Source organism: Argiope bruennichi, chromosome 4 (genome assembly GCF_947563725.1).
Source record: "Argiope bruennichi chromosome 4, qqArgBrue1.1, whole genome shotgun sequence".
In the NCBI taxonomy this organism is placed as follows: Eukaryota; Metazoa; Arthropoda; class Arachnida; order Araneae; family Araneidae; genus Argiope; species Argiope bruennichi.
In genome coordinates, this window is record NC_079154.1 from 70696212 (window position 1) to 70709184 (window position 12973).

Here is a 12973-nt window from a genome sequence, read left to right on the forward strand (position 1 = left end):
TTTGTGCTGTCCTGTGTGTCTTCGTGTAAATAAACGTTGTTTTATTTTCTACTGCCGCCTGGTGATTGAGCGATCTTCACACCATATAACATCCACTATCCAAACGAACCCCGGAAATTTCCTAACAATATTATATTTTAAACAAGTTGATTCAAATGAAGTAGATGTATGTGCACAAATTAAATACAGAATACATAAAATATTAGTAATTAGACGAATCTGTCGACGTATCAGTTTCAGCTATAGAACTAGAAATTGATAGTTGAATGAAGTACAATTTGTTATTTAGTTGCAAATATCAGAAATCTTGTCATATAAGGAGCGATTATTGCTTTCTACTGAGAAAGCATTTTTTTTTTCTTAGAACACTTTAGAATTCATCGTCTAAGATTGCTTCTGCTCAAGCCTTCTAGGAATCATTTTCAATCGTACCAACATGCCAAAGAATTCAACAGCTAAACTGCTGTTCAGTAGTTTAAAAATATAATTTGGACGTTGAAGAAATGCATCTTTTCATTATAACAAACATTTCATACCTACGTATACAGAACAATGAAGTCAGTTGCTTCTTTTCTTCCCTGTCACCAGGGCATCGACAAAACTTTGCAATACATTTTCTTCCGTTTCATGCATGCTTACATTGTATGGTGTTTCAGCATTGCATCACGTCATTATGGTTGGAACGTCCCTGATTCGTAATTATATACTGATCTTGGTGAATGTGGTTTGTTGTAGACAGCGCTTCCTTGAATATTGATGTTAGCATGGAGAGAGCATTAAATATGCATTTACATTTACTCATATGTAAACTGGATACATATCTATATTCCTTATCCATCCACCTAACTGATATCCATCGTCGCATTAGGAGCACTGTTTTTTGTTCCAGTGAATTCTCATTATGACGCACTTGACGTCATACATTGTTATATTACATTAGTTATTGATGGATATCCATCTTCAATTTTCTGCCTTTATTCTATGAATCTTCGTAGATTAAACGTCATTGGGATATGTTTAATTTCAATTTATATTTCTGTTGACATTTATTAAAAAAATATATTGTAAATGTCATTGAATATCTAAACAATTTGAAAAACAGACAGCTTGAGAAATTTATGGATCTCCTTCATTCATGAATTTTTCTATATGGTTTGGTTGTACTGAAACGTCAGATATCAAAAACTGAGTTCTGATCATTGTAAACAACTGTAGCAAACAAGACTATGAAAAGTAATTGCATTTTTATAATTTTTACCGTGACAGCATGCATATTAGTGTGAACAAAATTAGGGAAGAAAAATTTAATTAAATGAATGCATAAAAAATTTGTTATGAAATCTTATTTCAGAGTAGTCTTGTGTTTCCAGAGCCTCAATATTGCTTGCAATTAGGTATTGTCAGTTTTTAATAAATTTTAATGTTTTATTTTTAAATATTAAATTAATTTGCCTTTTTAACCATCTAAAATCTGGTGTGTCTTTTAGAAAATATAAATGGTACCTTATTATAATAACTCATCTAAATTAAAGTAGCGACAAACTGTTATTTATTGTTAAAAATTATTAATTCACCATACAATTTAACACTCAAATATAAAATTATATCCATATTGCTAATTTCAACGCTCGATACAAAATTGTATAAATTATCAAATATCATTTTTCATAATAGTATGTAGTATAATAAATAATAATATTATAATGTAATGAACAATATTTATTTTTAGCTTTCTTTTATATATTAATTTACTGCAAAAAATGTAATAACATTTCTGTACCTCTCTATTATTTTTTTACCTCATGAATTTTACTTTTTTTTATATTTAAAATTTTCAATAACGAATCAAATTCTATTGAAACTTTTCGTTAGAGAATAGTTAGAATTAGATTTACACATTATTTTCTTGTTTAGAGTTGTTAAATGCGTTTTCATTACACAGATGGAAATGAGATTAAACATTTAATGAATATGTTTTGAGTTTTCAAGCTAATTTTGTTAATTTATTTTTCTAGGTTTGTAAAATTCTGGGATTTGGAAAACCATAGACTTGTTTCGCATACTGATGGAGATTCTGGACCAGTTCAGTAAGTTTATCTCCTTTCCCTTTGAATGAAAAAGGAGTAATATATATAGTTTTGCGACCACAGTTTGAATTATTTATAATTTCAGGGATTAATATAACAGACTATCAATAATAAAATTACCCTGTTCCAATTTAAAACAATTGTCAACCATTTTAAGGTAATTCCAAAAAATTTCTATAGCATTCAAATAACTTATATTGCCTTAAGTTCAACTTCAGAAATAATATTTTACATTCGTAAGTCAAATAGACGATCAAAATAAGTATTTCTAATTTTTTCAGAGAAATAAATACAAAATTGGATCTAATCATATTTGAAAATATAGTGATATATGACACTTTTACCAGAAATGTAATCTTGCAAGAGTGATATACTAATTTCTGTGTGTAGCAGAAATATGTTACCCAACTGAAGACGTGATGTAATTCTTTTTAATGTTTGCTAAGTAACTACTTAGTATATGCGCCTTATTACATATTCTGTTCTTAAAGTAAAGTTCGTAAAGTATTATAATCAAAGATTAAATGCCACCGATATTTTTTTTTTTTGAAGAAAGCGCTATAATACAATAGGATAGGCGCACACCGTACTATTTCTCAATATTACCTATTGACTGCAAATATTCATTGGAATGAAGCAATGATAATACGCGTCTTTGTTGATAGAAATTACCATTTTTGGAGTCATCTTAAATCAATTGCTTTTAACTGGCTATCGATAGACATTATTCGTCCGCCATATACATTTTTATCTCATCGAAAATGGGGAAATCAAAGTTTATCGGATTAAGGGGTTGTGTCTGTATTTTACCAGACATTCTCTCGTAGTAATCTCTGAAGCAAAGAACAAACGCATATGATGTGATGCAACAATGATATTCATCTACCTGACATTCTATAGAACAATCTTTACGAAAAGCCTTAATATGTTTCTGCATGATGGTGTCTTAATATTGAGTCCATCAGAATAAATTCGATGCACACAAGAAAAAAGCAAAGGGCATGACTTAACCACTTTTGAATAAATCTGCTTTTTTTCTCACAGGCGATGTTCGGTCTCCCCAAGCCATATACATTTGCTGCCTTCTGGAGAAATCATAGACCATGATACATTTTCTATAATGACGCTTCTTAATACCAATTTTCCTCAGATTAAATCTTTGAAGAGAGTAAATGGAAAAATGTTATATTTATATTTCGCGTTGGGTATTTCATGAACGAAGATTCTATCTTGAATATACGATTCAAAATAATCCAGTGGAATGTGAACGATGTAATGAGGAATATCAAAATATATCCCCAATGCTTTTGCAGTGCCAGCGATGTTTACACAAAAATCATTGATAATTGCATATTAATGGCTAATGTGTTTGTTTTTGAGAATCTTCTGCGCCTTTATACATTGCTCAAATTTCTGCGCCCTTCTTATAGCTGCCTTCTTCACTTCAATATGACCATATACCGTCGTGATTCATACACCGTATATGTATGCACCATATAGTGTCGATTTTTCAGGCAAGTGAAGCGCTTTCCCTCAAAACATACAATTCAGCGCTAATTTAAGTTTCCAACTGATAAGCCATATTGTTCTTGTTATTAAACAACAACGTCTAACACTATTAAAATATCAAAACTGGAATCTGAGCATCTGAAATCCCTTCTTATGAGCACAATCCGCTCTTTTGCCACTTGTAAGGAAACAAATGTAATTTACTTTTTGAACACTCTACCTTTTATTAAATTTTTACGTTTTTGACCAAAATTTATATGCTAATGCTCAAGAGTTTTTTGTCAATTCCAGATTTTATGTATTGTGAACTTGTTACATTCTCTGCTCTTATATGTCCATTTTTTAAAATGCATTGCAAACTGAGATATCCACTTCTTACTACACAACATTACAATGCTGCTAATTATTTTGATATGTTAAAAAGTCTTTTCGAAAATATATATGAATTTAGCAATGAAAGTCGTGGGCATAAAAAATGCAACCTTATTTTTAATTCGATGATTTTATTATAATTAAAAAGAAGATTTGGAAATTCTCTGCAAGCTGTTAACGATAACATTCTCCAGAAAACAGGAAGATATAAAGAATAAATTAGTCGTCTGATGTTTATTTCACATTCAAATTATAAAACTCCCTTCAACGGACATAATATGTTACTTTTCAATACTATTGAGTCAAACTATTTCGAAATTTGTTCTCTAGAAATCGTGAGTCCTTTTCTCATGTTATAAGAAAATAAATATTTTTATACTTCGAATGTCACTTACAACCATGCTGTGCATATATAATATTCAACTGGGAAAAAAAGTTTCATAATGGCAATGTTTTTATACGTTACTATAGTAGTTTTAAATTTGGTATATATGTACATATATTCGTATCATAAGAAAATAACTATATACTCGCATTTGTTGAATACTTTAAAATGCTAATGAAAATATAAGCAAAATACAGCAAAAGAATTCAGTTGTTCAACGAAAAAATTCTGTTCTTAGAAAATTTTAAAATATATTCTGTAGAAAATGGTTGTTTAATTTCCATGTTATAAAGATATTCAGTTTGTACATTTTATCTGATGTTTGAAATTATATTGTTCATATAAAATATTCAATTTTAAAAAATATGGACATAAAAGAATGACAACATCACAGTATAGTCATAGATAACAGTTTTAAATTTTGACATAATTAAAATACGCATTCTCACATTTATCACAAACCAAGAAATTAACACTTGTATCCATAATACATTTTATTAGAATAGTAATACAATAACTAAAATACAGCAATATATTAATTCAATTAACGAAAATTTCTTCGATATCATCTTTCTCTCGGAGAATTAAAAATAGAGGATTAAATTAAATCATTTCTTTTCGTCACTAATTAAATTTCCCTCACGCAATTAAAAGTGCCTTAATTTAAATACCGTTGCAATTAAGAAGTCGGAAATTTAATCCCTGTGGTATAATTAAGTGTTCTCTTTCGATGAAGTAAGTTAATGCAAGTCTTATTAATATTCTTATGAATTAATTTTTTTTCTTATGTTAATATTTTGATATGAATTATTGGTTAGTAAAGTGAATTTCTTTTCATTTAACATCAAATCCCTATGTTTTTTTTATTATTTTTTATTTTATTTGGTGAATTGCATTTGAAAATGATTCTAAGCTTTTCTAATAGAAATTTTAAATAATTGTTATCATGAATTATCGCAATTCATTAAACATTCAAGTCGCTACTTTAAAGTTCACAGAGTTTAATATTTAATGCTCTTTTATTTGTATAATATATTGAAAGATTATTTGAAAATGTTTTTATAAGTTTGCTGTTTTAGGCTACTGCTTCATGATATATGTTATAAAATATTCTTTAAATGAAATTCAAATTAAGAGATTTCAATTTTTGGAAAAAATATTTACATAATTTATAAGAACTTCAGATTTTAGAAAATGAAAGATTTACAATCGATTTTCGCTGTTTAATATCGTGTAAAGAAGAATTTACATGATACTACTTTATATTTAGTAAAGGTTATACAGCACTTGTTTTTCTTAATTAGTAATTCTAATATTTTCAATTTCTTTTTGTAATATTTCATATCGAAAAAATAGTATCGCGATTTCAAAATGACAACTCATTTCTTAAACCATTTTAAATATTGAGATGACTCTATTATTGTGCACTTCATTATTTTGTGTGTCGTAACATCGTTACTTTCTTGTGGACTTTGGCAAATGCTAACTCATATCTATTTTATTTTTTAATATTAATCTTGAACAGATATAAGCACGAATAAGATAGGAAAACGCGTTTATTGCGTAAAAATGTGTTTTTTTTATTTTGTTCAAAATGTAAGCCATCTAAAAATAAGGTTCAGAAAGTGAAGGGGAATGTTCCTTTTTTCACTCACTTTTAGATTAAAGGAACAGCGGACATTGCAAATATGAAAACCCGATCCAAATTCTAATTTAAATTTTATTTTAAGCTTTTTATTATACTCCGAAGGAAAGCAAATATCTGGGAAAGATTTTTTTTCGATATCTTATATATTTTTACAATTATCTTAATTATAGCATATTTCAATACAAGAATTCATTGGCCTCATAGACATTTTAAGTACATTTTTGACATTGTCTCAACATAATATTTTATAAATTTATCCATATTTCAAAATAATTCACTCGCAATGTAGTTTCAATTCCTGAAATTGTCTCCTATGTTTTATAAATATCATTCATTTTTTTTTTTTACTTGCATAATTGAAAACATTTTTGCAAAGTTTGAAAATAAAATCGAAAAATATAATATTTGAAGCAAAATTATTGTTTCAACGTTGTCAAAAATGTAAAATAATGTTAACTTAAAAACTTAAAGAAAAATTCATGTTATATTTAATGCTTATGGAACAGTTTAAAATTTTCCAGCATTTTAATATATTTTATTCATTCTTATTGGAGAATTCAATAAGAATTGAATTCTCCAATAAACTTTTCTAATTTCTAATAATACAATAATAAAATAAGAATAATAAAATAAAACTTCAATAGAAACATCAGAGTAATAGTAATTGGACGTATTGAATGCCCATTTATTGCAAATTGGCAAATATTGGTAGCTATAGAATGACATACCATGATGCTAATTTTGCAACTGGGTAACTTTTAGCAGACGATCCGTAATAGCTGTATATAGTTTTCCAAATTGTATAATGTTCGCATTTTCTTAAAATCAAGTAAAAAAAGTCAATTAATTTGTGTTTTCAATGAAACACATAATTGATTTTCACCCAGTTATAGCACTATCCTCATCTTATTCTGCAGTGCGATGCAAATAAAATTGTGCCTACAAATTATCATAAAAACTGTATGTGAATTTATTTATTATATTTGTTTATTTATTAAATTAAAATTTTAATTGATCTTTATCATCTGTGACTGAATTTTTTTTATTGAAAGAGCGATATTTGAAACGAGTTCTGGAAATTACAAACACATTTCTTTGATATTCTTTGTTTCAAAACGATTTTTTAAGGATATTTTTTCGTAGTTGTAAATCTATTACTATTTCAGGAAAATCTACTTCAGTCCGAATGGAGGTTGTTTATTTAGTGGTGCTCAAGATATCTTGAAAGTTTATGCCTGGGAACCCATCAGGACGTTAGATACTCTAGTGATGGGATGGGGAAAAGTGTCGGACATTTCGTCTTCGGAGAGTCAACTGGTAATTAAACACACGTCATTCTTACTATAGCAGAATACATTTAAGTTGCATAATTTATTTATAGTAGATTTTTAATAGATTAAAAAGAATTTGATGCATTCTTTATTATTGCTATGAATATGATAGTGAAAAGCGAAGGCTCACTTTCTCCACAAACTATATTTGCAAAATCTGTCAGGGATTGAATATATTGCTCTCAGGACTCTTAAACTTCAAATTTTTCAATATTTTGAAAATAAATATATGTTAGAGTCCAATCTTTTCTGATCATTTTGGTACTAAAATTTTAACAATACTATTAAAACTTCCAGAGTTATCGAGAAAAAAATCTAAAACAACACTTATTCAATTTAAAAGAAACTTACTCTGCCAGAATGTCAAAACACATACAAGTACATTGTAAAGTCTCGATCCAAAAACAGGTAGCGATATGATCAAATTTTTTTATTTACAGCTTTATTACATAAAAACAACTCTTTCTAATCTAGGTTAAATGAATGATGCTATTTACAACACGAAAATTACACAAGAATAGTTCCTCGAACCATTTCGAAGGAAACAACTTTACAAGAACAGCTAACAGGCTGTTGGCGTCTTAGGCTGCTCCGGGGGTAGCTCTCGGAATCCACCGAATTTTCTTCGGGTGGAATTCTACGCAGAAGTCCGATTCACACGAAGCTTCTCCTCCTTGGTTCACACGAAGCTCCTCTCCTTGGTTCACACGAAGCTTCTCTCCCTCTTCTTCCGAAAAATCTCACCTTTTATTTTCCTCTCAGACTCCCTGTTACCCAATCACCGTTCAGAACAACCTGAATCGTCTCTGGTCGCCCGTGGGAAAATGTCCATTGATGATTCACCCTCCACCATGGGAAAAATGCAGGACATCTGGAGTGTTTGACACTGTCGCCTTTCGAAGACACGATTTATTTGCCTGGGAAACGCACGTGTGGTTCCTTATCTGGATTAGCACTAAATGGCCAGATGACCGTACTTAAAAGGAAGGTCTTCCATTTGGCAATCTGGAGGCACTTAACACTGTGGGAGTTTCGTTGATGAAGAATGGCCCGGAATGTACATTATCGAGTGTGGGAAAAAGGAATGTCACAGTAGTCACCCAGGAAGAAGCTGATTCATTACAACATCATTCTTTGATGCATATAAGGACAAAGGTATTCAAAAGAAATGGAACAATTTAAGTTAACTAAAGGCAGTGTCTATTCTTCTGGTGATTTTTAACTTGCATTATTTTTTTGTTTAAATTCTTTTTTTTTTTTTACTTTAATTTCTTTTTCTCAAAGCAGAAAAAAGGAATTTTGTGGAAAGGATTTCTCAAAAACTGCATATCCTATTATTCTAAAATTTCATGCATAAGTTCAAAATAAGTTCTTCTATTACTTTTCCTGAATTTTTAGACAAATTATTAACAGAAAAACTTTCACATGAATTTTAATTATATTTTTCCTTAAAATTGCAATTTTTTAAAAAATGATGTATTTATAAATATTTTTCAAAAAGTTTTATAAAAAGTCTGTGTAAATTCAAAACTGAACATTTTCTGCCAATTAGTATTAATTTTGTAAATTTTGAGAAATTTTTAAATTTAGAATCCTGCGAGCAGTAAAATACTGTTTTATAAAATTTTAATTAGATATCCAATTTCTATTTCTTTATAACTTTTTAAATTTTTTTCTTGAAATCATATGAAAACATGAGAAATAATGTAAGGGAATATGAATATTCTATAATTAAATTTTCAAATTTCAAAATTGTTTCATTTGTAAATTAGAGTTGTTGGAAAAAGGATAATTTTTTTTGCTTCCATATGTGATTGTTAAGAGTCCTAAGACCTTTTAAATACTAATAATAAAACCTAATTGAAGTTAAAAATGAAAAAAATACATACATGTTTCTCAGTACCAGGTTTATATATTTACGGGAGGAGTAACAGCTATCGTACCGATTGGAATTATATAACAATGCTAGATCTAGATCAATATGTATTCGTCTATTTTTAACGGTTTGGATATTAGTAACTGAACCACGAATAGCATGGACATTTTGTGAATTTTTTTTATATTATACATGCATTTTAAACTTTTGTCATTATGATATTTGTTTCATAAAATTTGTAAAACTTCTGTTTTTATCTTTTTTCCTATTCCCTATTTTTAGTACAGTTTTTTTCATCATTAACCAACATAATTTATTATTATATCCATATTATTTACATCATTTTCCTTTTCTAATGTGTCCTGTTTTTTTTTTTTTTTTTTTTTCCTTTAAACTTTTCTGTTTTCTTTCTATAGTACCATTTGGCAACATGTTATTTTCATTCATAAGCTTCACATAACTGCTCTAAAAAGCAACAATGAGTTTTTGTAAATGCTTTTTTATAAATATTTGTAGAAGAAAACCGATATATGCAATAGACGATTTAAACTAGAAACTTTGGGAAAATACCAAGATGGCTGTTGTATGAATGGTTCTACTAACACAATCAAAATACTTTTTTTTTCCATTGTAAAAAAATATTGGTAAAAAGAGACTTCTATTTTTATTGTTGAGTTGTTATAACGAGATTCTTATCACTGGGGTATTATTTAATTTATAATGTAGCCATGTGACCCATTTTAATTTTTTTAATATCACATGAAAATAATTTAAAGTTTTTCAAATAATTTCCAGCTATTCAAAATACATACATTTTTTTGTAAAGAATTTTAAAAAGTCATTCTAAGGTTAATTCAACTTTCTATTTCAATTAGAAAGAGCTAGCGATCTAAGATAATACCATGTTTCTTTTATTTCATTTTTCTTTAGTCTTAATATCATTTTTCTTTTATTTCAAAAAGAAATCCAATTTCATTTTACTTCCTTCTTTTCTATGCAAAATATTCAACATCTTTATTTTTGCTTACTTATGTTCATGTCACCTTGTCTTAATGAACATTTAACTTTCTTAATTACAAATTTTTATTTAATAACTATAGCAACTAAAATATTAATTTTTAAAGTAAATAATCATTTTTTTATTTTGTTATTTTGTTCAAGAAGTACAATTAATAAAAACTTAGAAAGTTTAAGAATATAATATTATTAAATTTTAAGAAAATATACTTACAAACAAAAGGTTTTGTTTTAACTAAATGTGGAAACGAAAAAGGCAAATTCGTCTGACGAGGAAACTAAATAAAGCAAAGGCATTTTTCTTGAATATTTTAACAAAATAATTTAATAAATGCTCCGTGTGATAGGAATTCTTAAAATATATAATTTTCTCGTTACTGTGAAGCAAGTAAATAATTTAAGTCATACATAGCTGTCTAGACGTGCAATTAAAATATTTGTATACAAAGACTTGAGGAATTTGTTCTAATCTCAAGTAAATAGTTGTTCAAATGTGTTCTTTTGTATACAATTGGAATGTCATTTCTGGACCACAATTATAAGATGAAAAGGTTTTATTAAATTATTAGCCATTTAACAAAAAAGAATGGATTATATCTACTATTAATTAGAAAGGAATGCGCGTGCGTGTAAAAGAAGATATTTTGATCATTACCAAAAATAATACAGATTTTCGAGTGTAGGCATTGAAAAAACATCATAGAGATTGTTTTTGGAAATTTTAATTCGAATTTTAAATAATAAAATTTTAAGCAAGAATTTAACGCTTTCAACAATAACTTCAAAAAATAATGTAGCGCAAAATTGATTTTTACACCATCTTCAAATTTTAAAAATGCATTTTTAATTATACAAATTTAATTAGAATAAAAATTTGTTTTGAATTTTGACAATCTTTTAATATATTTTGCATAGAAGAATAGCTTTCATTGTTGTACAGAAATTCAGAGCAGTTTCCTCAGATATTTAATCACTTGTTTTTTTTTCCATTGTTGCAAGGAAAGAGAGTCTTCCTAATATCTGTGTAGTGTACACGAGAAATAACAGGTGTAAGGTAAAACAGCTTTATTGCCTATACCAATTAAATGCATAAAATTATTTTTGAAGTATTTATGAACCCTAAATCTATGCATAGAAGATTTAATTAATCTTCTATGCATAGATCTAAAGTCACCAATTTATGGTAAGCTTAGTTATATCGAAATAAATATATAAAATCTCCCAACGTTATTTCTTACGAATGGATAAGTTTGTACAAAATATAATTATGAACAATAAATAGAAGTTCATGAAAAGTGAGTATTAAAGTTGAAAATTTCATCTCTAAATATAAGTTTCAAGTTTTACAATTTTTTATACAACTTATTATGATAAAACATGTAATGAATGTTTCGTGATAATACGCCAAAATTTTAATTGCAAAATTTGAGAAATTAATTTATATTTCAAAGTTAGTTTTTAAAGTACAAAGGTATCGTATATTGTTTATTTAAAGAATACAAGATTTAATAACAATATCATTGGAATTTTAACTTACACTAATGTTTTGTGGGTTCAAAAGTGATTCTTAAGAAAACAATTCAATGGAGAAAATGCATTTGTAATCCTACAATGCATTCAGTTTTTGATACTTGGCAATAAATTGCGGGAAAGTCGTTCGGATTATTAGACATGATGATCTCTCAGATCGTATACACCTTTTATTTATTTGCAGTGTCTTTTTTTATACTTTTTTTAAATACATAAATTTGTGTATATTATTATTTGCATTTATTTTTGTATACATCATTTTATTTGAGCCTTTAACTGAAAATGAAAAAAGTCAGCAAATAATTTTCCTAAATTCCTTGCAATTCGTTCTCATCGCAAAATGTATAATTTTTAAAGATCACCATGTAACTAAAAAAAAGTCTTGATCTAATATTATGCGCACAATTTTACATAATCCTTTACAATTTCTTAACTCATTTTGTATTTAATAATATCAGTACTATACAAAAAAAAATCAAATTGATTTTTAATTTATATCAAAATTTATTGATGTCATTATTTTTAAATTGCAATATTTATTGTTATCATGTGAAATATATATTTGTGGTATACAGTATTTCATAATAGATATTGTAATTTGAGGTGGTGGTTGATCATGATAATTGATATTGTACTAATCATGATTGGCCTTAAATTGTAAAAATAATCTTTTTAGCACGAAAAAGGGCGGAAATGAAGACTGTTAGCTAACGACCACCCATTAAGAATGACATCAATGTCTCTCTTCCTTGTTTGTTTGCCCTGTTAGAAATGAGTCATCAGTGCTGTTAAAAAGAAACAAAAAAGGAAATCAAAATTTATGGTAGTAGTTAACTAAGAAGACAACATTTAGGAAAATGGCCAACATTTAGGCTGGGTAGTCTGTCTGAGTCAGTACTTTCTTATTACTTTCATTTTAAAACGAATTCAGCGTAGGATTATACCAAATATGTACTAGTAGCGTAATTTCTCCAGCCAGTTGTGCATTGTTTAAAATTACGGGAATTTAAATCGCTGTTGCAAAGCTTTTAAATTGCAGAGAGCAGAATCTAATAGCAAACTGTAATATTTATTGCAGTATGTGCAAGTTCATTTAAAAGTGCGATTAAAACCTTTTATAAAGCATCTGCTTTTGTTACTTTATAAATGCATTTTTTGTTTCTATTTTTAAAACATTTTAATATGCTTTAAATATGAAAAAATCAGAGCATTTTCTTG

The 12973-nt window shown here is 27.6% G+C and overlaps 1 protein-coding gene across 2 annotated transcripts in view; it reads left to right on the forward strand.

Moving 5' to 3' along the window:
• Window positions 1–12973, forward strand: part of LOC129965945 (katanin p80 WD40 repeat-containing subunit B1-like) — a 178601-nt gene that overhangs the window by 107590 nt on the left and 58038 nt on the right. For both annotated transcript variants that reach the window (XR_008784246.1, XM_056080248.1), the window contains exons 8-9: window positions 2016–2087; window positions 7168–7318. Coding sequence is in view for 1 of the 2 variants with exons in the window: in XM_056080248.1 (XP_055936223.1) it covers window positions 2016–2087; window positions 7168–7318 (223 nt within the window). In the remaining variant the exon portion in view is untranslated. The remainder of the gene's footprint in view (window positions 1–2015; window positions 2088–7167; window positions 7319–12973) is intronic.